The sequence below is a fragment of the Thamnophis sirtalis genome, unplaced genomic scaffold (genome assembly GCF_051295495.1).
Source record: "Thamnophis sirtalis isolate CommonGarterSnake01/CBP01778 unplaced genomic scaffold, rThaSir2_p1.2 scaffold_3, whole genome shotgun sequence".
NCBI classification, from domain to species: Eukaryota; Metazoa; Chordata; class Lepidosauria; order Squamata; family Natricidae; genus Thamnophis; species Thamnophis sirtalis.
In genome coordinates this window covers 124,153,015-124,180,508 of record NW_028261383.1, presented here as the reverse complement: position 1 = coordinate 124,180,508, position 27,494 = coordinate 124,153,015, and the positions used below count along the sequence as shown (strand labels likewise).

Below are 27,494 nucleotides of genomic sequence, written 5' to 3'. Positions count from 1 at the left end.
TGGGCATTTCAATTCCCTCACATGCAGTGATTTTGCCCCTTTTTATGGATATAGTGGCACATTTTTCCATGCCAAACTGCATTGAAATATCGGTGCTGAATACTCGGACTGTGTTTGTCAATGATTGGATTTCTATTTCTAACTTTCCATAGAGTTTCAAATCATCCATATATAGTAAATGTGAAATTTTTTCAGCTTCTTTGGCTGTTTGGTAGCCTAATTTCATTTTTTTTAAGATTACTGATAGTGGGATCATTGCGATGATGAAGAGAAGAGGTGAAAGTGAATCACCCTGGAAAATTCCTCGCTTGATATTAACCATTCCGTAGATCTCATTCCCTACTGCCAACTCAGTTCTCCATTGTTTCATCGCCTTTTCAGTAAAGGATGTAATATTTTTGCTAATGCCAGTTGTTTCTAAGCATTTTATGATCCAACTATGTGGCAGTGAGTCAAATGCCTTTTTGTAATCAATCCAGGCCATATTCAAGTTTATTTTTCTGTTCTTACAATTTTCTAATATCATTTTATCAATTAGAAGCTGATCTTTTGTGCCCCTGCTCTTTCTTTTGTTGCCTTTTTGCTCTACTGGCAAGATGTTGTTTGTTTCCAAATAATCCATCATGTTATCTGCAATAATGCCTGTGAGTAATTTGAAGGTTGTTGGCAAGCATGTTATTGGTCTGTAGTTTTCAGGTGTTGTTCCTTTAGTTGCATCTTTCTGAATCAAGTATGTTTTTCCAGTTGTCAACCATTCATCAATTTGGCCCTTTTGTAAAATTTCATTCAGTTGCCTGGCCAATATTGCATGTAAACTGGTCAGATATTTGAGCCAGAAACCATGTAATTGGTCCTTTCCAGGTGATGTCCAATTCTTTACCTTTTTAACTCGATTTTTGACCATCTCAGTTGTTATTTCTAATGCTTGCATTTGTTTGTTGCCAATGCTTTTCTCAAAGTCATGTATCCACTTTGCTTCCTTGTTGTAGTCCTTTGCATTTTCCAACAATTCTTTCCAGAATTCAACTGTGGCCTGCTTTTCTTGTTTTTTTTTCTTTTGGTGTCACCATTCACATTAAGACTTTGATAAAAACGCCGTTGGTCTGATCGAAATTGCTGATTTTGTTTATATTGGATGATTCGTGCCTCATATCTTTCAATTTTTCTAGCTGTTGCTGTTATCTGCTGTTTTACAATCTCTACAGCTTCATTGATGTTTCTTGTATCCAATCTATATCTTCTGATTAGCCGATCTATGATTTTGTTGTTTTTAAGCCGTTGCTCATGCATGTTCTTTAAGTTACTAGCGTCTGCACTTAATTTTTTGATTTTTTGTTCTAAACGGATTTTCCACTTTGGCTTTGATGCTTTTTCTGTTGTGTTTATTATACAATTGTATCACAGCGGCCAGTTGTTTTGCCGGATTTGGCATTGGTTACTAGTCGGGCCCCACCCAGGGGCCTAGGATGTCATAACGTATTTTGGTAATATGCGTGCAGATCCAAGCAGTGCAGCTTTTTGCATTTGACTGATGGTGATTTTGTCAATTTTTAACTGTTTTAAATGTAATTCCAGTGCTTTTGGAATAGCACCCAGTGTGCCAATTACCACTGGAATTACCACTGCTGGTTTGTGCCATAGTCGTTGAATTTCTATTTTTAAGTCCTGGTATTTTGCAATTTTTTCATGTTCCTTCTCGGCGACCCTGCTATCACCTGGTATTGCGATGTCTATGATTGTGACCTTATTTTTCTCAACCAGTGTGATGTCTGGTGTATTATGCGCCAGTATTTTGTCCGTTTGTATACGGAAATCCCACAAGATCTTGACCATCTGATTTTCGGTGACTTTTTCAGGCTGATGTTCCCACCAGTTTGTTGCTGTTTTAATATTATAATTTTTGCACAAATTCCAATGGATCATTTGTGCTACTGAATTGTGCTGCAATTTATAATCAGTCTGCACAATTTTTTTTACAGCAGCTGAGTATGTGATCAACAGTTTCATCAGCTTCTTTGCAAAGTCTGCATTTGGCATCATCAGAGGATTTTTCGATTTTGGCCTTAATGGCATTTGTGCGGATAGCTTGTTCTTGCGCAGCCAGGATTAGTGACTCTGTTTCTTTCTTTAATGTACCTGTTGTTAACCATAACCACGTTTGTTCACTGTCCACTTTATCTTTTATTTTTTCCAGAAATTGGCCATGCAGTGCTTTGTTCTGCCAACTCTCCATTCTTGATTTTATCACATCTTTTCTGTATTCTTGTTTCGTCTGTTGGGCCTTCAGTAGATTTTTGTTCTTTACTTCGATTAATAGATGTTCTTGACTTTCTTTTAAATAATCAGCCAGTGCATGTTTTTCTTCTTCAACTGTTTGCTTCACTTGTAATAATCCTCTGCCACCTGATTTTCGGGGCAGATATAGTCTATCAGTATCACCACGTGGATGTAAACTGTAGTGCATTGTCATTAGTTTCCTGGTTTTTCGGTCCAAAAGGTCCAAATCAGCTTGTGTCCAGTTAACTATACCAGCTGTGTATCTTATAACTGGTATTGCCCAGGTATTTATGGCCTTGATTGTATTTCCACCATTCAATTTAGATTTCAAAATTTTCCTAACTCTGTTGGTGTACTCTCGCCTGACAATAGTTTTTACTTCTCCATGCTTGATGTTATCCAACTGCAGAATGCCTAAGTATTTGTAGGCTTCATTTTCTTTGCATTTAATTAATTGGCCATTGGGCATTTCAATTCCCTCGGTTCCACCACAAATGCGCGCACAACAAAAGCGCGCCTGACTAAACCGCGGTGTCTAAAGTGCGGTGACAAAACCGTGCGACGAATGAGCGACTAATTAGCCCTAAAGCGCGCCGACAAAAGCGCGCCGACAGAAGCGCGCTGTAACGTAACCCTCAACCTAACCCTAAACCTAACCCTAAACCTAACCCTCAACCTAACCCTAAACCTAACCCTAAACTTAACCCTAAACCTAACCCTAAACCTAACCCTCAACCTAACCCTAAACCTAACCCTCAACCTAACCCTAAACCTAACTGTAAATCTTACCTTAAATGAAATCGTGCATCTGTCGGCACGGTGTTGTCGGCGCGCTTTTGAAATCACGGTTTTAGCGACGCGGTGTTGTCGGCGCGCTTATGACATTCGCACTTTTGACGGGTCACGCTTCCCTCACATGCAGTGATTTTGCCCCTTTTTATGGATACAGTGGCGCATTTTTCCATGCCAAACTGCATTGAAATATCGGTGCTGAATACTCGGACTGTGTTTGTCAATGATTGGATTTCTATTTCTGACTTTCCATAGAGTTTCAAATCATCCATATATAGTAAATGCAAAAATTTTTCAGCTTCTTTGGCTGTTTGGTAGCCTAATTTCATTTTTTTAAAGATTACTGATAGTGGGATCATTGCGATGATGAAGAGAAGAGGTGAAAGTGAATCACCCTGGAAAATTCCTCGCTTGATATTAACCATTCCGTAGATCTCATTCCCTACTGCCAACTCAGTTCTCCATTGTTTCATCGCCTTTTCAGTAAAGGATGTAATATTTTTGCTAATGCCAGTTGTTTCTAAGCATTTTATGATCCAACTATGTGGCAGTGAGTCAAATGCCTTTTTGTAATCAATCCAGACCATATTCAAGTTTGTTTTTCTGTTCTTACAATTTTCTAATATCATTTTATCAATTAGAAGCTGATCTTTTGTGCCCCTGCTCCTTCTTTTGTTGCCTTTTTACTCTACTGGCAAGATGTTGTTTGTTTCCAAATAATCCACCATGTTATCTGCAATAATGTCTGTGAGTAATTTGAAGGTTGTTGGCAAGCATGTTATTGGTCTGTAGTTTTCAGGTGTTGTTCCTTTAGTTGCATCTTTCTGAATCAAGTATGTTTTTCCAGTTGTCAACCATTCATCAATTTGGCCCTTTTGTAAAATTTCATTCCGTTGCCTGGCCAATATTGCATGTAAACTGGTCAGATATTTGAGTCAGAAACCATGTAATTGGTCCTTTCCAGGTGATGTCCAATTCTTCACCTTTTTAACTCGATTTTTGACCATCTCAGTTGTTATTTCTAATGCTTGCATTTGTTTGTTGCCAATGCTTTTCTCAAAGTCATGTATCCACTTTGCTTCCTTGTTGTAGTCCTTTGCATTTTCCAACAATTCTTTCCAGAATTCAACTGTGGCCTGCTTTTCTTGTTTTTTTTTCTTTTGGTGTCACCATTCACATTAAGACTTTGATAAAAACGCCGTTGGTCTGATCGAAATTGCTGATTTTGTTTATATTGGATGATTCGTGCCTCATATCTTTCAATTTTTCTAGCTGTTGCTGTTATCTGCTGTTTTACAATCTCTACAGCTTCATTGATGTTTCTTGTATCCAATCTATATCTTCTGATTAGCCGATCTATGATTTTGTTGTTTTTAAGCCGTTGCTCATGCATGTTCTTTAAGTTACTAGCGTCTGCACTTAATTTTTTGATTTTTTGTTCTAAACGGATTTTCCACTTTGGCTTTGATGCTTTTTCTGTTGTGTTTATTATACAATTGTATCACAGCGGCCAGTTGTTTTGCCGGATTTGGCATTGGTTACTAGTCGGGCCCCACCCAGGGGCCTAGGACGTCATAACGTATTTTCGTAATATGCGTGCAGGTCCAAGCAGTGTGGCTTTTTGCATTTGACTGATGGTGATTTTGTCAATTTTTAACTGTTTTAAATGTAATTCCAGTGCTTTTGGAATAGCACCCAATGTGCCAATTACCACTGGAATTAACACTGCTGGTTTGTGCCATAGTCGTTGAATTTCAATTTTTAAGTCCTGGTATTTTGCAATTTTTTCATGTTCCTTCTCGGCGACCCTGCTATCCCCTGGTATTGCGATGTCTATGATTGTGACCTTATTTTTCTCAACCAGTGTGATGTCTGGTGTATTATGCGCCAGTATTTTGTCTGTTTGTATATGGAAATCCCACAAGATCTTGACCATCTGATTTTCGGTGACTTTTTCAGGCTGATGTTCCCACCAGTTTGTTGCTGTTTTAATATTATAATTTTTGCACAAATTCCAGTGGATCATTTGTGCTACTGAATTGTGCCACAATTTATAATCAGTCTGCACGATTTTTTTACAGCAGCTGAGTATGTGATCAACAGTTTCATCAGCTTCTTTGCAAAGTCTGCATTTGGCATCATCAGAGGATTTTTCGATTTTGGCCTTAATGGCATTTGTGCGGATAGCTTGTTCTTGCGCAGCCAGGATTAGTGACTCTGTTTCTTTCTTTAATGTACCTGTTGTTAACCATAACCAAGTTTGTTCACTGTCCACTTTATCTTTTATTTTTTCCAGAAATTGGCCATGAAGTGCTTTGTTCTGCCAACTCTCCATTCTTGATTTTATCACATCTTTTCTGTATTCTGTATTATTATTATTATTATTATTATTATTATTATTATTATTATTATTATTAGTATTAGTATTAGTATTAGTATTAGTATTATTAGTATTAGTATTAGTATTAGTATTATATAAACAATATAATAATAATAATAATAATAATAATAATAATAATAATAATAATAATAATAATAATATAAACAAAAACAAATAAACAACCATGCTAAAACCATTATTACATTGTTCAAACATGAAGTATAAATCCATCTGCTGGTCAATATGAGTAATATATCCCATTTAATATAATCATTGGAAAGGCTCATTACTATCACCTGACACGAAAGGATGGTGGCACTGCCATGTCTAGGACAGCCTTACCTTTTCTGAAGACCAGAAGGGTAGGAGGCCAATCTATTCAATCTATATCCCAGTATATACTGTCTATCAGGCCTGTGAATTCACATCCCAGTAAAGGTTTGAACACATATAGAAGATCGAATATATGGAGTACGTAACATAATAGCCAGTTTGTTGTAGTGGCTAGGGATCAGACTAGAACCTGGGAGACTGAGATTTCTAGTCTTGCCTTAGGTATGAGGCCAGCTAGGTAACCCTGGGCCTGTCACTTTCTCTCAGCTCTAAGAAGGAGGCAATGGCAAACCAATTCTGAAAAACTTTGCCAAGACAACTGCAGGGACATGTCTGGGTAGTCTCTAAGAACTGGACGCTATGAAACGTAAGGGAGGGGGCTATATGAAAGCTATCTATGCCTGGTAAGTCCCATATAAGAGTGAAACTAATCAAATAACGTCTGCTAATATAGCAATTTATAAAGCACTTTATGCTATTTGTCAAAAATGAAACCAGACTCTGCCAATAGTCAAATAGCCTAAATGGCTTGGGCCCCTGTTTAGCTGTACAAGATGTTGTATCTATGCATCTCATGGCCATTCTCACACTTGACTTCCCCTCACTTTGACAGGCGGGGGGACCATTGTAGTTGCTCAACAGCCTCCTCTACTGATACTGAGGCCTGCACATATCCTGGACATAAAGAACCCTGTTCTGGCAAAGGTGAATGCCTTTGTGGGGTCTGTCAATGCTATTCTGAAGAAGATCTCACCCAGCGTTATGAAGGACAGTATTGTGAATTCGACAACTTGCAGTGTTCCCGCACTTCCGGATTCCTCTGCAATGGTAAATCTTTGGAGAGGGTAAATTATTGCTTACTCTGCCCTTAGTTCATTGAGAGACAGCCTTGTTAACTACTACCTGACAATTCATGGAGAGGTCAGCAATACTGGAGTAGCTTTTGCCAACTTGCGGGTTTCTGGTGGTAGCCCTTGACCTTTGAAGAAGGTTGATTTTGAGGGCATGTCCAATTGTTGATGAAGGTTTAGAACAGGGGTGGGCTCCAGCTTCTTTTATTGCCGGTTTGCTCAGGGACACGCTTTGGGCGCATGTGCACTTGATGCATGCTATGCGCGCATGTGCAGAGTAAAAATAAATTGCTTCTGCTCATGCGCAGAAGCAAAAAACAAGATGGCAGCGCAATAACTGGTTCAGGTGCGTGTCTGGCTGAGTTATTACCTACTCGGTCGAACCAGTCTGAATCGGTAGGAACCGACCTATGGTTAAGAACAGCTTTCCCAGATGATGCATCCCAGTGATAAAGTTTAGAATATCTAGAGATATTCTGGATATCTCTAGAATAGTGGCAGTAAACTTTTTCTTCTGGGTCAGACCATGTGTATTTATGGAGTGTGCAGCTGACTGAAAATATTAACAAGAGGAAACCCCAGAATTCTAATAGAGATTGCAAGAATGCGAGTTGTGCAATCACTTTAGAATGCCCCCTGGGCTGGCTAGTCTTTTTCATTCAACTCATCCTATCTCACAATTTAGGAATGATTAATTGGTTATGTGCATTGACAACTCTCAGTGATCACTTATATAGATCTTTCCAATTTGGGTAAGGAATAACTATGCGTATTGCTTTGAGCTCCTTAGAAGAAAAGTGAGATACAATTATGGCAAATAGACAATTGGTCCCAGTTGTGTTCTTGTTCAAACTGAAATCCTAGTTGTGTATAGAAAGGTTTTGAATGTTCATATGTTTTTTTAGGGATTTTAGAATACATCAGACGCATGCACAAACGCTAACACAGAGGGGGGGGGGAAGATGTTCTATTCAAGCATTCCCTTTGTTCTAACCTGTCACCTTTGCTTAGCTTAGCTATAGAGATGTTGTGGTCCGCCGGTGGCCTGTGGAGCTGGCAGCAGAGTCAGACAGCCAGGAGGTTGGGGAGGAACATGGGCCAGTCCTGGAGTCTGGGAAGGCTCAGACGAGGGCTCTGTGTTGGAGGCAGAGAAGGGACTAGGGCCTTCTGGGAGTTATGTGCTGCCTCCGGAGCCTCCAGAGTGATGCAGAGGAACAGTGTACAGTGTTCCCAGTGTATGCATGGGCAGAGCTGCCAGAAGGCAAGAGCAGTTAAGACAGAAGGGAGTAAGGCTTGGAGGTGATTGGCCCCTCCCATAGAACATAAAGGAGGAGCAAAGACACATGAGCCTTTGCAGGAAACAACTTGGTTCATGCTGGTCAGTTTACCTTTTGAAGCTTCATTTTGACTCTGCTCCATGTGGCCTTGCCAAGCTAATTACCAATTAAGTCTTTGGCAGTGTTTCAAAGAAGATAAAGGTGGGTGCTTATCAGTCTTATCCCAAAGGACTTTGGCAGCCTACTGTAGGACTCTTTCAAACTATTTGGGACTCGTTACGGCTGTGAATGAACGTAATTCAAGTCTTTGAAATAAAAAGAGGGTTTTTGAAACTAAGCGTGTGCTTTTTACTGTATCAGGAAGCCTAGGTCCGAACAAGAGATACGTATCATATTCCTTTGTGAACTGCCCCTGCACTGCTAATAGACTTCAATAAAAATATAAACATAAAAACAGACCTGCTATGTAGGTAATTTGGCTCTAAATGTTTTTGTGCTGATGCTACCTGTCTCTACAGACCGGGGACGTTGCTACATGGGCCAGTGTGTATGTGCACCTGGTTGGGAAGGCTCCGGCTGTGAGTGTCCCACAAGCAACGAAACCTGTGTCAGCAGCAATGGGGTAAGTAAATTGCCCATCCAGAAGAGCTATCATGAAGAGGTCATGAAGAGAAAATAAAAGTGGCCTAATGGTTATTCCCCACATACACACACACACAATCCAGTATTGGATGCAGAAAATGTTTAATATGATAGTTCATGTGAAAATCTGCCAACATATAGTTATTACAAATTGGGTAAATTAGAGATGAAACCCAGTATTGTCAATTCAGTTTAAGAGGAATTATTGATCTCATTAGATCTCTAGTGAGGTATTGGCTGCTTGACAGTTGATCTTACTGCTGTTTATATAATCTGTGATCCTTTAATAAAAGCAGACAGACAGAAGAAAGGTCTTACCTTCTCTTTTAAATGTTCCCTGGTAATGAAAAAAGATCTGTCTCAAACATCAGGTATAGCCTTCTGTTACCTCAATGTATGCAGTGAAGAAAAAACTGAACAGTTACTTTGCTCTCTTGTAGCTGATTTGTAACGGACAGGGGAGGTGTGAATGTGGTAGATGCCTCTGTAATTACCCTACTGCCCATGCTGATCCCACCTGTGAATTTGGATCCTTGGTAAGTGCATGAAAGTGCATATTTGTTAAGCAAATGACTATGACTATTAATACTCTTGCTATATTGCAGTAGGAAAAAATGGTACAAATATATGTTGTTTGTGTTCCTTTTTCTGAACCTCCTTGCCTTTTCATAATGCATTTTTGTTACAGGCAGCATCCATAGGCAAATATTAATCTGTACAAATATAGCCACAAAAGCTCTTTTTCATCTGTCAATATTATTCCTGGATTCAGGAATAACTGTTCCTATCCTTTCTCACAATAATCAATTCATCAAACAATCAATCATTACAATAACATTTAAAGAATATCTACAGAAGCGGCAAAGCAGATACACGTGTTTTGCTAGAATAAATTATGCAGTTTATTCAGTGGCGGATTAAGGCTCACTGGTGCCCTAAGCACTGATAAATCTTTGTGCCCCCTCCTTTGTGCATACTGCACAAATCTTCATTTTTTTGTTTATTTCTCAACTTTGTGGTGCCCCCTTTGGGCCTGATACCGTAAGCATGTGCTTAGTTTGCTTAATGGATAATTCACCACTGAGCTTATTTTTGAGTGGTGAGAAACTAGGGTTGCCGGTACTTACTGGAGGTTCAGTTGTTTTTGAAGGAGGCACTTCAGTGATACAAAGTGTATTTTAATAAATATAAGAATAGAAGTTCATATTATTAATTCCCCTGAAAAAAGTTCCCTGTTAGATTGCTTGGGGAATCTCTCTTTTTTTTCCAGAAGGCTTTATCTCCTATCTTCCAGTTCCCAATCATAATGGCATTTTTTTTCCTATGGGAGATTTCCTCACTCACCCCTTCTTCTCCACTGCCTTCATTCACAAAACTGCATCTCACAGGGTAGAGTGTTAAGTACATGGGGCATGTATTGTCTTTTCTGATCAGTGGTGGTTGCTAACCGGTTTACTACTGTTTCACTTGTGCTTACGCCTGCATGCGCAGAAGCGTCCGGGCAAGTGGGCGGAGCCTCCCGCCACCGCCACTACTGGTTCAGCCAAATCGGGAGCAACCCATCTCTGTTTCTGGTGCTTTCTATGTGATATCCATGGAATGCTTTTAATGCTGTAAGTCGCCCAGAGATGCTTCAAAACAAGATGGGCAGCAAATAAATTTAATAAATTTACATACATATCCATCTCTCAACTCCTCACTATCTTTTGTGCTCAGCACTAATCTAGAACTGAAGATTTTGCCTGCCTTCTCATGCTCTTTCCCTTGTGTCTAGGCTTTCCAGCAAGCATGTGAGGAAGAATTCCGAAGTTGTGTCCAGTGTCAGGTTTGGGGCACTGGAGAGAAGAAGGCACAGAAATGTTCAAACTGCAATTTCAAGATTGAGCTGGTGGATGAATTAAATCAAGGTAGTGTAATTCTTCAACTGCCCAGTTTAATATTCAAATGCAAACCAAACTGTTGTGGCCCGCCAGCGGCCTGTGGAGCTGGCAGCAGATTTAGGCAGTGAGGAGGTTGGGGAGGAACATGGGCCAGTCTTGGAGTCTGGGGAAGGCTCTGATGAGGGCTCTGTGTCGGAGAGGGGGGCAGAGTCGTATGCCAGTTATTAGCTGCCTTCAGAGTCAGACATCAGTGAGGCAGAAGAACAGCTGGAGCCTGTTCCCAGTGTGCGCATGCGCAGAGTTGCCAGACAAAGGGAACAGCTAAAGAACAGGGGTCAACTTTGGAGTAAGGTCACAGGTGGACGATGAATGGCCCCTCCCAGAGGAAATAAAAGAGGAACTAAAGGGGAGTGGAGTTTGCAGGAGACAATTAGTTTGCTTAATTGGTTTGTGACTCTCCGAGACTCCTTGCCAGGTTTTGCAGATATCGGTCTGGCAGCTCTCCAAGCCAGTTACGGTCTGTGACTATAAATCCTTCCTTGAAAGACTTTGCTGGATGTGAATGAGCACAATCCACAATAAATTAATAAAAGGGATTTTTGTCAAGATGAGGAGTTTGCTTCATGCGCTGTAAAATGCGATTGATGGAGGGAAAGGGAGAAAAATATAAGCCAGACCTGGGCGTTTTATGATCCCCAGGCCTCAAATGGGAAAAAAAGAATTTCTCCCTTTTCTCCATTGGCAACAGTAGAATTTTGATCCCGGCAATTTCCAACATAAATTGTCAATATTACATCTGATGGATTTTTTTTTTTACCCTGCAGGTAAAAAGTGTACCTTCCAAGATGAGGAGGATGATTGCGTTTACCACTACGCTAGGAAAGAAGACACCAATCTATCACAGAACAACACTGTTCTTGTGCAAAAGAAGAAAGGTAAATAATTTTCTATGAAGAGAGTGGGATCTCAAGAAGTAGCAGATGGGATAAATTAGAAGGTCTGTTATTTAGATTTCACTAAGCACTCTCAACTAGTTTTGCATTTGTTTTTGTAACTCTGTTGGTCACTGTTTTCTTGTTCACACTCATGGAGCTGCATCATGGTAGATCAGGCTGTACTAGTAGTCTTCTGAATTATTTGCAATTGATTGGCAAAGATGCCTAACTACATTTTTTTAGCAAGTGCAACAATAAATGACTTTTAAAAAATTGGGTTGATGAAACAAGGAAAGCTTGAACTGACCACAAGTGGACTTTATATGACAAAGGCTGATCTTGGAAATAAACCACTTGATTTAAAGGGTATTTGGAGATATGCTTTCTTTCACCCCAAATTCGTTTCTGCAGTCAAGAGTGGCTGTCAGTGAAGATCCTCAGTCATCCATGTAGAGTTATCTGACAGCTGAGTGATGGCAACTGGACTTATTTTCTTGTTAGTTTGAGAGATTTCACTGCCCATACAAGCAGCTTCTCCAGTCTGAGCAAAGTTGGTTAGGGTGAGAAGGCAGAGAGTCATTGGAATGTACCAACTAGGTTAAAGTGCAAGTGATTCCTGTAGTCTGCCACTTTTCTTACTGTCTTTTCGATTCCTTCACCAACCTTGGATGGGCAGAGAAACATCTCAAAACAGCAAGAAAATAAGTGCAGTTGCCCTGACTCAACTTCCAGTGGCTCCTGAAGTTTTAAAGTAAATAGTCCACTCAATTAATCTAAACTCTGCTGCTCTAAATTAATCCCTCTAGAAGTTTTAGACGCCAATACTCATTGTCTGTGCACAGCATCACTATGCACTCTCTTGAAGGTGAGGTTGTAGTCCAGCTCTTTTGGAGTTGAAAACTGGGCTCTAGAAGTCTGATCTTTGTGAACTGGCAGGAATTCTCAAAGTTTTCAGTTGGCTACCTCTATCTGGAGATGCCGGTGCAGAATTTTTTACATGAAATTCATGTGTTCTGCCATTGAGTTACAGCATTTGTTGCAATACTTTCCTCTTCTCTTTCCTAACCAGGAAAATAAAAGATAACATTGCTTCCTTTGATTTTTATTATTATTTGTTGTCATTATATGTAGAGTGTCCACCAGGAAGTTTTCTTTGGCTTATCCCCCTCCTCATTTTTCTGATACTACTCCTGGGGTTGCTGCTGCTTCTATGCTGGAAATACTGTGCTTGTTGCAAGGTAAAATCCCTACCTGCAGTAACAAAGGAAAACTGGGCAGGGTAGGGAGGGAGGCTTTGGTGGCATGTTTTGAATCTAACCTGTGACTGAGTCATTTTTTAAACGTAAAAATTAGAGGTCAATGTAATACATTTTCTGTCTTGTTCATATAAGCTTTTAGTTGAAGCTGTTTTTATATTGACTAAACGATAACAAGTATTTTTGTTCTAGATCTAACTTTCTTCAACTTCAGGAGAATCATTATTTTAAAAGATTACTTTTCTCCAATATATCTGAGATATTTTGTTTTATCCTAAAATGAACTGTGTACAGGAATTCGGAATGGAATATATTGGAAGGCATTGGGGTTTGGAGTTGGAGTAGACACTTGTCCAGTGGTAAAAATCAAGAAACAATGGCATTGCAACATTAATGGCAAGGAGCAAATGAAATGGAATGGAGAAAGAGAGCCAGTGATCCTTTACCACTAGTCATATCAAAAAGCGCCTAAGAAATAAGCATGTAGAAAAGGCATTACTTGTACGATGCATTGCTATAATCAGTTACATCATTGATCCAAAGGGGTCAAGGTCATATTAAGCTTATGTATTAGTTCAGTCCCTATACCATGTAAACCAGGTTAATATGCTTCTCTCGTTGCCTTTCATGGATGCCCTTAAATGGTGTTTGCTCTGGCATCCTCATTAACAATGTATTTTGTATCATCCACTTAAACAAGGGCAACAGGCAGAGAGGTCTATTCTCCTGCCAGTAAGCTTAGTTTTGCATTTTTGTATTAAAATCAATTCAACACTTTTTCTTTTCTTTTTTGACATCTAGCATTGTTTGGCGTTGCTACCCTGTTGTGCACGAGGTACATCTTTTGAATTTATATGTGGTTTCTGGTACAGGTGATAATAGCATTAGAATGGTGTGCTTAGATCCAGACCCAAAGAAAGCAATAAAGGCAGTCCCTGACTTACAACCATTCACTTAGCAACCATTCAAAATTACAACAGCACTGAACAGAGTGACTTACAGCCAGTATTCACACTTACAACCCTTGTAGCACCCCATGATCATGTCATCAAAATTTAGGCACCTGTCAATCGGCATCTACCATATTTATATGAAGTCAGGGTTTGCAATCTTCCCAGCCCACTTCTGACAAACAAAGTCAATGGGGGATAGTGGATTCACTTAATGATCATATGATTCACTGAACAACTGCAGTGATTCACTTAATAACCATGGCCAAAAGGGTCGTAAGATTGGGCTCATCTCAGTTAACAACCACCTTGCTTAGCAATGGAAATTCTGGTCCTAACTGTGATTGTAAGTTGAGAACTACCTATATTACATTCAAAGAAGGCTAGTATGTTGTTGTTGGGGGGTGGGGACCTAGCAGTTGAAGCTTAATACAAATTGCCTGTCACTTAAATCAGCTCAGTAATTATCTGTCTAAATTCTATCAATTGGTATCCAGTTAGGCTGGTTAACAGTAACAGAGTTGGAAGGGACCTTGGAGGTCATTTAGTCCAACCCCCTGCTCAGGCAGGAGACCTGTACTAGGGATTCGAACCACCAAACTGCCAACCTTTCTGATTGACAAGTTCAGCATCTTAGCCACTGAGCCACCTAGCCAGGAAGAAGATAGGACTTTTCAAGCACTGTTCTTTTCATTTTGGGGAGAACATTGATCAAAACCTATGCATTTAACTCTCTGAGCAGTAGAGAGAAAATAATTCCTTACAGAGTATTTAGAGAATGTAAGGAAACATAAAACTTCACGTCTTTGAATTGAAATGCATTTTAGAATAGTATAATGATTCTGGAATATACACTATGAACCCATGCTGAAATACAGTATATGAGGTATCTTTAGATGTATGTCATAACAATCATGAGGGACAGAATTAGGAATTCAAGTCATGCCAATCTAAAAATTAACAATAATACAACTTATTGCCAACAATCTAATCACCAGTTACTAAGTAGAAATAGGGAAAAGGGAATGGGAAACTCATGCTACAATGTAAGTAAGGTGCTTCTCCTTTGACAAAAGTATTTTATTTATTCTATTTAACACATAAAAAAGATCTAAAGTTAGATCCACGGTGCTGAAGTACAAATGCCAACTTCCTTTCCTTCTCTGAAGGTCGCATGGTTGGTTTCAAGGAGGACCACTACCTGCTCAGGCAGAGTCTCATGGCATCAGACCACCTGGACACTCCAATGGTGCGCAGTGGTAATTTGAAAGGGAGAGACACAATCCACTGGAAGATCAAAAACAATGTGCATAAGCAAGACTACTCATCCTTCGCCCTCAATCCCAAGGATATCAGTAAGTGCTTGTTTTACAAGGTGGAAAAGAAGGGCCAGATGGAGCATAGCTTATTTCTGAGGTTAATGGTGACCATAGTGAAGGGGTGTCAAACTCAAGGCCCACGGGCCGGATCCAGCCCACGGAGTGCTTATATCTGGCCCACGGGGCCATCCTGGAAACAGCGAAGAACTGGCCCACGGTTCCTTCACCAGTGAAAACGGGCTCCCAATCTCCATTTTCAGCTGGGACGGTCTCCTGCAACCCTCTGACAGCGAAAACAGAGCTCAAAGATTTTCAAAGATAATGGCAGCTTGTAAGCTACCTTTTTCAGTAGAACTGCCTGAATAGAAAAGGATTTAACATAAGGCTGATTCCAAAAAGACCTCAAACTTGTTTTTGAGATTCCGTTAAATTTTCAGAGAACTCTCATGACCATTAGTACAATTGCCTTTTTAAAGATGTAACTGCACCACAAGCCTATATGTTTTGTGTAAGTTTAATTTTTGGGATGTCTCTGGAATTTCTGATCTGAAGACACTGATAGAAGGTGTATCTGTATCTGAAATTCCTGTCATTCCTCTTACCTACAGTTATACTTGGAAGCAGAGAAGGAATCACTGTGTAACTGATGTAAGGATGTAGGTTCTAATTTTTGAAGTCCAGCAAAATTCTATGTCAAAATTATAGGTGACTCGGAATTCTAATCACTGTTTACATGGTATGTGTAAAATAAGCTCTGTAGTTGAACCATATCGTTATTTCCCATTACATCTCTGTATTAATTGGTTGTGCTCCTTGTTTGACTGGCAGCTGCAAATTCTGATGAATTTATTTTCTTATTTCCAGTTCCATATGGGCTCTCTCTCAGATTGGCACGACTCTACACCCAAAACCTTGGAAAACTGGATAGCCGTGAACATGAGCAACTGCAGAAAGACGTGGAGGAAAATGTAAGAAGTAGGGATATTTGTTCTATTTTTAATTCTCCCTTGTTACAGGAAGCGTGTGTGTATATCTGTGTGAGTTGCTCCTCCTTTTTATCCTCACCATAGTTCTGGCAGATGAATAGATAGATTTTGATAGACCTTAGTCCATATAGAACATGACAACTAGTCAGGTCAAATATGAACCCAAAAATCCTCCCCAAACCAGAGGTGGTATTCAGCAGGTTCTGACCAGATCTGGAGACCCAGTGGCGGAAATTTTGAGTAGTTTGGAGAACTGTTAAATACCACCTCTGACTGGCCCTGCCCCATCTATTCTCTGCCTCCCGAGTCCCAGCTGATCAGGACAGAATGGGGATTTTTTAGTAACCTTCCCCTGGAGTGGGGAGGGAATGGAGATTTTACAGAATCTTTCCCCTGCCATGCCCACCAAGCCACGCCACATCCACAAAGCCACACCACGCCCACAATGCCATACCCACAGAACCGGTAGTAAAAAGTTTGAATCCCATCACTGCCCCAACACTCTGTAATTCTGATTTGTTGCTAGGGAGGCACAGATATTGAACCCAGTACAAGATTTCTTTCTCTGGATTTGAGTGTTAATACAACTTCTGTTGTGGATGTGATGTCTGGATATAAATCAAATGAATAGCAGAAGATGAAGGGCTTAAAGCTTTTAATATTAATATTTGACTGAGCACCTGAGCAGCTGGGGCAGTCCTTATGTACCAGCTTGATGTACAGTATATTGGGTCCAGTGGTGGGTTGCAGGTCGTATGCTCTGGTACAGGCGTACCGGTGCCTGCCGGGAGCACCATGTACCATTCCGTATGGTGCTCTGGGGGCACAGCCACCCGCCCAAACTCCTTATCTGTATTTAAACTCTTCGGCGCTTCCGTGCATGCGCACTGAGTGTACGGCACCTACACAATGCTCCGCTGAGCAGCTGGAGCATTGAGGAGGTAAGGACGAATGTATGCATATGTGCACATGTGCACACGTGCTGCGCATGTGCACATGTGCTGTGCACGTGCATGTCGGGGATGCCGGGCCCCATTGCACTGTACTGGTTGCAACGGGATCCGGAACCCACCACTGATTGAGTCAGTTATGGATCATGGTGTCTCACATGGTCAGGACGCTGGGTTGGAAGTTAGCAAGCTGGTGTTCAAGACCCGAGTGCTGCTGTGTGGTGGGGTGAGCTCCGGTCATTTACTCAAGCTCTTTGATGGGGACATCAAAGGAGCCCTCACTGACATTCCCAGGCAACAGTGCTGTCACTGGCTAAACCTAATCCTTAAATGGTGCCTCTCACATGAATGGGATGGGGGAGGGATTAGGGATTGGGCTAGTTCTCTTGAGGAGCTGGACTAATGACCTTCTCTTGTTCTTCCTAGCTGAATGAAGTGTACAGAGTAATCCCAGGTTTCCAAAAGTTCCAGCAGACAAAATTCAGGTGAGAGCATAACTGGCGTGGGAAAAAAGAATGAAACATCAATCAATATATTTTTTTAAATAGGAAAGTAGATGATGATAGGTGAGAAACAAGGAACTGGTGTAATGAGAGAATATCTTTTTGGCTGAGAAGACTGTCTAATTTCCTAGAATGTGAAGGTACTAGAATTTGAACGCCCCTCTGATCAGCTTTTCGATGTTACAACAATAACTGTATAAAGCAGCAATGGCGAACCTTTTTTGGCTCACGTGCCATAAGGGGGGGAGTGCAGGGGGGGTCATGTGCGGATGTGCCACATCCATAATGCAACACGTGACACACACCCCCAGTGTGCATGTGGCATGGGAGGCGCTCCCCCCATTTTTTGCATGTTTTTTTCGCCCTCCCCAGGCTCCAGAGGCTTTATAGGAGCCTGGCGAGGATGAAAAAAGCCCCCACTCCCACCCCTGTAGGCTTCAGGGACCTTCAGGAACATGACCCCAGGACACTGAAACCATCATAAATACGAATCTGTTGCCAAATCAAATTTTTGATCACGTGACCATGAGGATGCTGCAACGGTCGCTAAGTGTGAAAATGGTCATCAGGCACTTTTTTTCAATGCCACTGTAACTTTGGTCACTAAATGAATTGTCTGAAAGTTAAGGCTAGCTTGCATTATAATGCCTTATGCTGGCTTACATTTTCAAGAGAGAGAAGCTAAACTCCTTGTAAGAATTGAAATAGAAATGAGTAGAGTAGAGTAAAATAGAATAGAATAGTTTATTAGCCAAGTGTAATTGGACACACAAGGAATTTGTGTTTGGTGAATATGCTCTCAGTGTACATAAAGAAAAATAAAATAGTAGGATAGTGGGATCCTTGCTGCACCAAGCTCAGAAATCAGTGATCCCATGGGGTGGGGGATCCTCGCCCACCAAGCTCAGAAACCAGCGATCCCACGATCTGCCCCACACCTCCTCTTTCCTTAAGAGAAGGTGGGGTGAGGGATCCTCGCTCACCAAGCTCAGAAAACAGGGATACCACTATCTCCCACTTCTCCTCTTTCTCCCTCTCGTTCTCTTTTGGGGGGGAAGGAGGAGAAAGGACAAAAAGGAGAAAGTGGGAGAAATGGCTGCAGGGAGATCGGCGCCCAAGAGAAGCGGGCAAAAAAAAAAAAAGAAAAACCTTCCGACGGCTGAGCCTCTTGGCCCGGGACCGAGCCTCCTCCTTGCCACGCTGCCTGCAGAAGAACAGTGTGCGTCAGCGCGCGCACGCACAGGAGGGGAGGAAGCCGAGCAGAGAGAGGGAAACCACTGCCCTCTAAAGGCCACATCGGGAACGGTACTTCAGAGAAATAAAAACTTTTTTTTTAACAGCGTCCTTTTTAAAATTGTTTTCTTTCTTTTGGAAAATCTGGACTTTTTGAACACGCTGCAGGACACGGGACAAATTATTAAAAATCGTGACTGTCCCGTCGAAAGCGGGACGTCTGGTCACCTTACCCATAGGGCCATTTGTTTTCGTTCCAGAGGCTTCAGGGAAGCTCCTGAAGCCTCCAGAGGGCCTCCGGGGGGGGGGGGGGCGAGGGAGACTCTTTTCGCCCTTCCCAGGCTCCTATAGAGCCTCTGGAGCCTGGGGAGAGTGAAAAATGCCTTTAAAAATGGCTGAACTCAGCTGGCCAGCACATGCATGCACGCTGGCCAGTTGACAGGACAACGCTTCACGTGCCCTGACAAATGGCTCCACATGCCACCTATGCCACGCGTGCCATAGGTTCACCATCCTGGGTATAAAGTGTACAGGGTACTGATTTGGTCTGTCAGTCATTAAAGTTCTTGATATTCTTTTTGATTAAATCCATGAAATTTATGGATTTTATCTGTTTTCTCCCCAGGATTCAGCCAAATGCTGGAAAAAGGTAAACAAACCATTCATTTCTACTCTAACTCCCAGGTGTGGGCTTAGAAATAAATTTCCACTGCTGTGCTTTACTGCAATAATATTTGCCTACCTGACAGAAAATAGGATGTTGTTATTTAACTTTATCACTGCTGGTCTTTTTCTCTGCATTGCATTATTTACTTTCCAGATAATCAATAGCAATAGCACTTAGACTTATACACCGCTTCATAGTGCTTTACAGCCCTCTCTAAGCAGTTTTACAGAGTATTGCCCCCAACAATCTGGGTCCTCATTTTACCCCCTCGGAAAGATGGAAGGATGAGTCAACCTTGAGCCTGGTGCGATTTGGCATGCCAAATTGCAGGCAGCCAGCAGGCAGAGAAGTAGCCTGCAGTACTGCACTCTAACCACTGTCCCACCGTGGCTCTTTAGAAGTATTCTAGATCAGTATTGTCTGTGGATTAGCAGTTATGAATTTATGTGGGCATTTGTGGGCAATGAATGCATCTTGCTACAGCACAAGCTGAGATGGCTGATCAGTTTGGGCATGATTTTTTCCTCCTTTATATAACACCAGGGCTTCATTTGTCATGTTTTCTCATATGTGGCCATACGTGCCAGTATGCCTCTGATTGAGGGGTGGGGTGGGGGGCAGAACAAAAGCATGGGTAGGGGAGGCATCCTGATGTTTCTCTTCTTTCCAGGCAAGACCACACGATTGTGGACACGGTGCTCCCAGCTCCCCGCTCGGCCAGGAACGAAATTATCAAAGTAACAGAGAAGCACGTCTCGCAAGGAGCTTTCCATGAATTAAAAGTGTCACCTGGTTACTACACTGTAATTGCAGACCAAGGTAGGGGCCTCCTCCTCTTCCTCCTCCTCCTCCTCCTCCTTCTCCTCCTCCTCCTCCTTTTTTGTTTTATCGTCTAAGCTGCTCCATTTCAGACCGATTGTGGGGTGGGTGGAGCCTTCTGTGATGGAATGCTTCTCCATACAAAGTTTTCTCTCTGTAAGGCAGGGGTGTCAAACTTGATTTCATTGAGGGTTGTGTTTGATCTTGGAGTGAGGGGGTCAGGGGGCATGGCCAGATTGACATCACTTGTGTCAGTTCCTGAGGTGGCTCAAGCACTCTGCCAGCGAAAATGGGCTCCTGAGCTCCGTTTTCGGCTGCCACTGCATCCTGCAACCATTGCCAGTAAAAACCAAGGAGGGTAGGAACCCATTTTTGCTGGCAGAAGCACCACAGGCCAGTCCTTCGTTGCTTCCAGGGCAGCCCCGCAGGCCAGATCTAAATACCCCATGGGCTGGATGTAGCCCTCGGGCCTTGAGTTTGACACTCCTGCTGCAAGGGAATGAGTCTGAGAGCTTTTGGGAGGAACACGTCTTATTTCATACATGGCAAAGTTCTTGTTTTTATACTATAGTCAGCAGTGAAACAGATAGTCCTCAACTTACGATCACAATTGAACTCCAAATGTCCATTGCTAAGCAAGACAATTGTTAATTTTGCCCCATTTTACAACCTACCTTTTCACAGTGGTTAAGTGAATCACTGCACTTGTTAAGTTGGTGACGTGGCTATTAAGTTAATCTGGCTTCCTCATTGACTTTGCTTGTCAGAAGGTTGCAAAAGGTGACCACCATAACCCCAGGACACCACAACCATCATAAATATGAGTCAGTTTGCCAAACATACCAAATTTTGATCATGTGACCATGGGGTTACTACAACAATCATAAGAGTGAAAACAGTCATAAGTCACTTTTTTCAGTATCATTGCACGGTTAACTTCCAACAGTCACCAAATGAATGGTTGTAAGTTGAGGAGTATCTGTACAGCCTAATGCAGACTGACGATTGCACTAAAGGCTAGGGCTGACTCCAGAAACAAGACTCTGCCGTTTTTAGTCACATGACACTGTGGACCTATTCTATTTACCTTTCCTGAATAAATATTCAGTGACAGACTAAATGTCAAGGTAAATCCAAGTGGTGGCCAGCAGTGGTGGGATTCAAATTTTTTACTACCGGTTCTGTGGGCGTGGCTTGGTGGCGTGGCAGGGGAAGGATACTGCAAAATCCCCACTCCCACCCCACCCCACTAACCTGCTTTCCAGGTTTTCCGTTCTCCTGTGCAGGGCAACAAAAGACGACCCAGCCGATCAGCTGGGGCTCGGGAGGTAGCAAATAGATCAGGGGCAGGGGCAGCCAGAGGTGGTATTTGCCGGTTCTCCTAACTACTCAAAATTTCCGCTAATCTGCAGACTAAACGTTGTTCGTTAGAACCGGTCAGCACCGGCTGAATACCACATCTGCTGGCCAGCATGACTAACATGAGAAATACTAGGAACTGCAATTCAGCAACATCTAGGAAAATGAATGTTGCCCACCACTGGAATAAATGATGAGGTGCAAATTCAGGAAGATATTGCTATCTGGACCTCTCCTATATGTAGTAAGAATCCAAGGGCTCATTTTATAAGCACGCTTTCCAATTGTGAACTTATCCTCCTTTCTTTTCTTTGCCTCCATCTACTCCCAGATGCCCATGGCATGATTGAGTTTCAGGAAGGGGTAGAGATGGTGGATGTTCGGGTTCCCCTCTTCATCAGGGAAGAGGATGATGATGAAAAACAGCTGCAAGTAGAGGCTGTTGATGTTCCTGTGGGCACTGCGGAAATTCGTCGTCACCAGGTCAACATCACCATAATAAAAGAGCAAGGTAGTATGATAATCTGCACTGGGGAGGACAAATATTTGTCATACAATCACTTCTGGCTGGTCCTTCTGTAGTTTATTTGCCATAGTTAAATGTAGCTTGTTCCTGAAAAAGGATTTTGTTCTAATGGGCAGTCAGAAAACTTTCTGTTTTCTGAAAAATCAAATGTATTATCTATATATTATAGACAAGAGATGGAAGAACTCCTTTTGTGACACTTAGAGCACCCTCAAACTCCTCAAAGCACACCCTGAAACGGAAAGGTCAAAAGTTGGGATAAATGGATTAGGGAAACTTTAAAAAGTAGAATTAATGCTCTAAGCCTTGCAAATATTTAAGGCATTAATTTCATATTTAAAATTTTTCCCAATTCTTCCCCAATGTCAAGCTGATTTCTGCCATAAGTGGATCTAGGAGCAAAACCGGTACTTGCAAGCCTTAAATGAGGTCACAGATCATCATTATAGCTATATGAAAAGAGTAGATCTGCCTCCAGTAATTTCCACTTTTCTATGGTAACAGATGTTTATGGAATACTAAATCTCATATTCATTTAGGGAGGAATGAAAATGGTGAGGAACATAGCAAAATCCAGAGGTTTACCAATCTAGATGGTAGGCACGCACATATCTGTTAATATTAGGGATGCCAGTAAAAAAAATAAATCTGAACTTGGCTGCCAACCTAGGCCATGCAGAGCATCAAGAAACTAGTTGGAGGAATATTAAAGTGTGTGGGGTCCTTGATGCCCCCTCAGCTTGCTTGTGTGTGTGTGTAATCATGAGCCATATCATTTTTTGCCCAGTGTCTTGGGCTATTTTCCATCCATGTGTGCAGTTGATTGGAGGTTTGTACCTGATACTGATAGGTAGGGCATGCTGTCATAAGCATTCGTGTAGAAAGAAAAGTTGTTCTTTGGTGGAAGTGTGCTTACAGACAATTTTTTTCCTACAAAATTTTCCTAAATTTTTCCAAGCAAGCTCAGAGAGGACCGAGGACCTCTCATTTCAACCCTGAGCTACAAATATTCTCCTTTATTAATATTGAAGTGTAGATCTTGTTCTCTAGCTTAGAAATGGGGGAAATAAGTAATATTTCCTACTTGCTAATGTAATCATATGTCGGAATAGTGCCTAGATGAAACCATTATTTTACAGTATTAGATGATTAAGATTGTTAACATATTATCTGTGTATCTCTTTAGCAAATAGCATCATTAGCTTCCTGGAGCCAGTTTATTCATACAACCGTTTTGACCAGCTGGCTAAGATCCCTTTGGTTCGAGAAATATTGGAGAAGGGAAAATCCCAGATATCATACAGGACACGAGATCTCACAGCTCAGCAAGGCAAAGTAAGCACTCTGTGAAAACCAGAAGAATTCTCATAACTGTTCCACAAAAACTTTTGGCCACTACATGGTCATATGGTAGCCCTGTGGATAACAGAGGGAATATGAGCCATGGTGGCGCCGTGGTTAGAATGCAGTACTGCAGGCTACTTCTGCTGACTGCCGGCTGCCTGCAATTTGGCAATTCAGATCACACCAGGCTCAATGTTGACTCAGCCTCCCATCCTTCCGAGGTGGGTAAAATGAGGACCCAGATTGTTGGGGGCAAGAGGCTGACTCTGTGAACAGCTTAGAGAGGGCTGTAAAGCACTGTAAAGCGGTATATAAGTCTAAGTGCTATTGCATTCCTACCATATTAGACCAGCTCTGTGCCCCTACATTGGTTGCCAACAGGCTTTTGGATGTTCTGGTACTAACCTATCACATGGCTTGGCAGAACCACATTTTCCCACTGAAATTAGCCTGGCCAGTTTGCTATGCCTGAGAAAACTTAATAATGTTCCCCTTTTAGGGAATTGAAGGAGGCTGAAACTCAGCAGTTGTTCTTTGCGAAAGCTGGGATGGTACTTTGAAACAACCTCCCACTGGGGGGTCTGTTGGCTCCAGCCCTAATCACCCAGAGCTCTTCTAGAGGACTCTTGGATCTTGACTCCTTCTTGGTTTGCTTATAGCTTAGTTAATTTGACATGACGTGGTTTTCCATTAGTCTTTCTAGACTTTTTGTTTACTGTATTGTACATTGTTTGTTATGTAACATCTTTCCGTTGCTGGGATTTCTTAGGGGTTTAGCTGGTTATGTGAGTTAAAGGATAGTTTGATAATAATAATGGGAAAATCCCTGAATAAACCAGCAGATCTTACAACATAAATCTGTAGACTAAATGTTGTTTACTAAAACGTACGCCTTTGGTGTTTTTGCTTTTTCTTTGGGATTTTTGTTTGTTTGTCTGTTTAGTTTGGGGCACAATTCTAATTGAGACCTATGTATTCAGAGGAAGGAGTTTGTACAGGGGAAGTCTTGAAAAGAAAACACCTTCCATGCCTGCCAATTCAATTTTTAAGCTTCAGTGGAGCAGAGGGCACAGTAATTTTGTGAAGGAAGAGGCTGGGAAGAAAGGTTAAAAAGTCCTCTGGAACAATGGTTTGTGTTAGAGAGAAGTTATACAGTAAGCATTTCACCTCTTCTGTACTTGAGATTTTACATCATCTTCTTTCTATAGCCAAAGGAGGAGAGGAAGAGAAACAAACTAGGAATAAGAAGTTGCTGGTGCTGCTTTCAGTCCATTATCAGCCCTGTGGACCCAAGGCCACCGAACCTCTTATTTCTTTGTATTTTTAAAATATGTACCTGTATATTATATGGCTCAAGGTGCTCTGGGTGGTGCCTTTGGATCAGAAGGACAGAATATGGATGATTCAATACTTTAATGTAAAAAATATAGTACCTTGTTCAGTGTATTCTCTCTTTACCTTTCCAGGATTATGTTTTTGCGGAGGGTGATCTGATCTTCCTGCCTGGAGAGAAGCAGAAGGAAGTGCAAATCAAATTGATAGAGTTGACAGAGATTGATGCCCTCCTTCAGAACCAGCAGCTGAAACAATTTGCAGTGGATCTCATCAATCCCAGATTTGGGGCAAAGGTTGGCAAATACCCTCAAACCATCGTGACAATTGTTGATCCAGGTGAGCTACATTTATTTCCAATGACAATTCTCATTTTGATGCTTAAATATCATTTGTCTGTGGTGCTGTATTGTAGAGACGTTGAAACTTCTTGATTCCCTAGGCTCTGGCAGATGGAACCACCGAGACTTCAGTATTTAGGATCAACAAAATTAATAAAATGTGATTCCCATAAAATATATGCTCATTCATAAGCTAGCAGTGTGGTCATTAAAAAGTCAAATCCCATTTGTTCAATGTTGCTTTGAGTTTCAGCCAGAGGTGTTGTGTCATGTATGTCCTGTCATAATTGTGAGTGTTTTAATGATATTCCTTTAGCCATTGTTTGATGTGGTCATTGGGATACAATTAGAGAAATAATTTTGCTAATGAAATCCTATAAAACTGTAACTAATTTGTTGTAACAATTTTTATAATTATTTGTTTTATTTTTACTTTGCATAGTTTATGTAAATGAATGATATATCATATAGTATAGTATAGTACAGTATAGTATGACCAATATTACCTTGCAACAGATTTCTGCAATACAGTATTTCTGTGCATCATTTTATGATTCCAATCAATTCTTCGCTGTGCCAAATAACTTGCATAACCTTCCTTATAATGATACAGGATACACATATTTCATCTTCAAAACATATAGTGAGATGTATTTTTCTTCTGTGAACTATGTTGTTTCTGTGAAAACAGTCTCCGAATGTTAAATATTGTGCAAAAAGTGGAAAAAAACTAGCAACAGCCTTTTATCAGGCAAAATAGAATATCTAGTATCCCTGAGAGCAGTGGTGGGTTTCAAAAATTTTTAGAACCTCTTCTGTAGGTGTGGCCTGCTTTGTAGGAGTGGCTTGCCAGCCATGTGTGGGTGGGAGTGGCTTACCGGCCATGTGACTGGGTGGGCGTGGCCAACTTGTAAAATATGGTGAAACTCACTTAACAACACTCTTGCTTAAAAACCAAAATGTTGGCTCAGAAACTCTGGCATTTGAAGCACGCAAGTTTTAAAGCTGTCAAGTTACAAGACCCTTGCACTCCTAACCCTTTAGAAAAAAAAACCCCAGGGGTGTTCAAACTTGACAGCTTTAAGACTTGTGGACTTCAACTCCCAGAATTCCTCCTCTCGCTCTTCATCTTGATGATGTGTGGACGGGCGGGGGGGAGGGAACTGGAACCGGTTCTAAACGGCACTGTAGATTTGTGGAACCTCTTCTATAGAAGAGGTTAGAACTGGCAGGAACCCACCCCTGCCTGAGAGATATTAGCCGAGAATGTGGCCTGTGTTTAATACCACTTATCTCTTATTATCCCAAGTTTCTTCTAAAGAAGTTTTTTCTCACCACTTAAAGATGTGTGAAGTAACTGTTGTGCCTCTCCCAGTTTATGACATGTCTTAATCCTTTATCATTTGACTTGGATTTTTTTAGTTGCTTACAAAGTAGTGTAATTTGCTCTACCTTTTTTCTCCTTCCAGAAGCTGTGGCATCAGAGATTCAGCTTCCATATTCCCCTAGAGGCATTCTTGCAGCACCTCTTAATCCAAATTCACAGGCCTTAAGCTCTAGAAAGATACGCTTCAATTGGTTGCCCCCACCAGGCAAACCAGCAGGATACAAGGTATAGAAAGTAAAGCACTAAAGACATGTGAGACTGTTGTGTATGGAGGGAAGCATACTCTTGCTTGTCCCATGCGCATGAAATGGGACTCCTGAAAGGCTCATGAAAAAAACTGTGCAAGCAAGGAAAATACATTTAGGATTTGCTTTCTAAAGTTTTTGCCAATAAGTATTGCAAATCTGTTGGAATACAAAGGAAGGGAAAGTCAGAAATTAACTATACAATTTACTATTTAGCATTAGCATTAACTATACAATTTCAGTAATTATACATCTATTTATAGATTTTAACTTCTTTGAAAATACATCTTTAATTTTTAAAAAAGCAAAAGAGCCCCTGCATTGCATTTTGAAGATTTTATTCATTTGCATTGCTTACACTCATTGAATCAGAATTCAGTTTTCCAAATATTAATAAATGAATGTCTTTCCTGATGCATAAGGGAACAATCCTCATTCATTACCTTTTGAAAACCTGAATAAAAATAACATCTTGTAAAACTATGGCACTGCATTGCAGAGTTCTGCCCATATTCTGTTCATTTAGGGATAGTAACGTTTGTGAATGAGAATTTTCCCTGTTTATTTTTTAATGATGTGATGGTAAATACTTCTTGGCTACTCATGCAAATTTTTAAAAGGGAAAGTCTTTCTCTTTGGACTGCAGGTGAAATATTGGATCCAAGGAGACCCTGAATCAGAGGCTCATCTGTTGGATTCCAAAGTACCTTCGGCAGAGTTGACCAACCTGTACCCCTATTGTGATTATGAAATGCAAGCCTGTGCCTATAATGCTTTGGGGGAAGGGCTTTATTCTAAGGTGATCCACTGTCGAACACTTGAGGAAGGTAAGGTTGCATCCCACGGAGTTTGACAGAAAAAAAATGGGCCATCTAAGGTTTCCTTTCTGCAAGCCTAATCCATCAAGCAT

At 41.2% G+C, this 27,494-nt stretch overlaps 1 protein-coding gene across 4 annotated transcripts in view; it reads left to right on the top strand.

Moving 5' to 3' along the window:
• The window catches only part of ITGB4 (integrin subunit beta 4), a 106,584-nt gene that overhangs the window by 53,897 nt on the left and 25,193 nt on the right, over window positions 1-27,494 (top strand). For 3 of the 4 annotated variants that reach the window (XM_087709926.1, XM_087709922.1, XM_087709924.1), the window contains 17 exons: window positions 6,396-6,610; window positions 8,429-8,532; window positions 8,993-9,088; window positions 10,327-10,459; window positions 11,257-11,367; window positions 12,499-12,605; window positions 13,425-13,458; window positions 14,743-14,928; window positions 15,757-15,860; window positions 17,255-17,313; window positions 19,190-19,213; window positions 19,902-20,050; window positions 21,741-21,920; window positions 23,122-23,270; window positions 24,746-24,950; window positions 26,422-26,564; window positions 27,231-27,411. In XM_087709926.1, the coding sequence (XP_087566052.1) occupies window positions 6,396-6,610; window positions 8,429-8,532; window positions 8,993-9,088; window positions 10,327-10,459; window positions 11,257-11,367; window positions 12,499-12,605; window positions 13,425-13,458; window positions 14,743-14,928; window positions 15,757-15,860; window positions 17,255-17,313; window positions 19,190-19,213; window positions 19,902-20,050; window positions 21,741-21,920; window positions 23,122-23,270; window positions 24,746-24,950; window positions 26,422-26,564; window positions 27,231-27,411 (2,180 nt within the window). The remainder of the gene's footprint in view (window positions 1-6,395; window positions 6,611-8,428; window positions 8,533-8,992; window positions 9,089-10,326; window positions 10,460-11,256; window positions 11,368-12,498; window positions 12,606-13,424; window positions 13,459-14,742; window positions 14,929-15,756; window positions 15,861-17,254; window positions 17,314-19,189; window positions 19,214-19,901; window positions 20,051-21,740; window positions 21,921-23,121; window positions 23,271-24,745; window positions 24,951-26,421; window positions 26,565-27,230; window positions 27,412-27,494) is intronic. The other variant, XM_087709925.1, reaches the window with a different exon arrangement.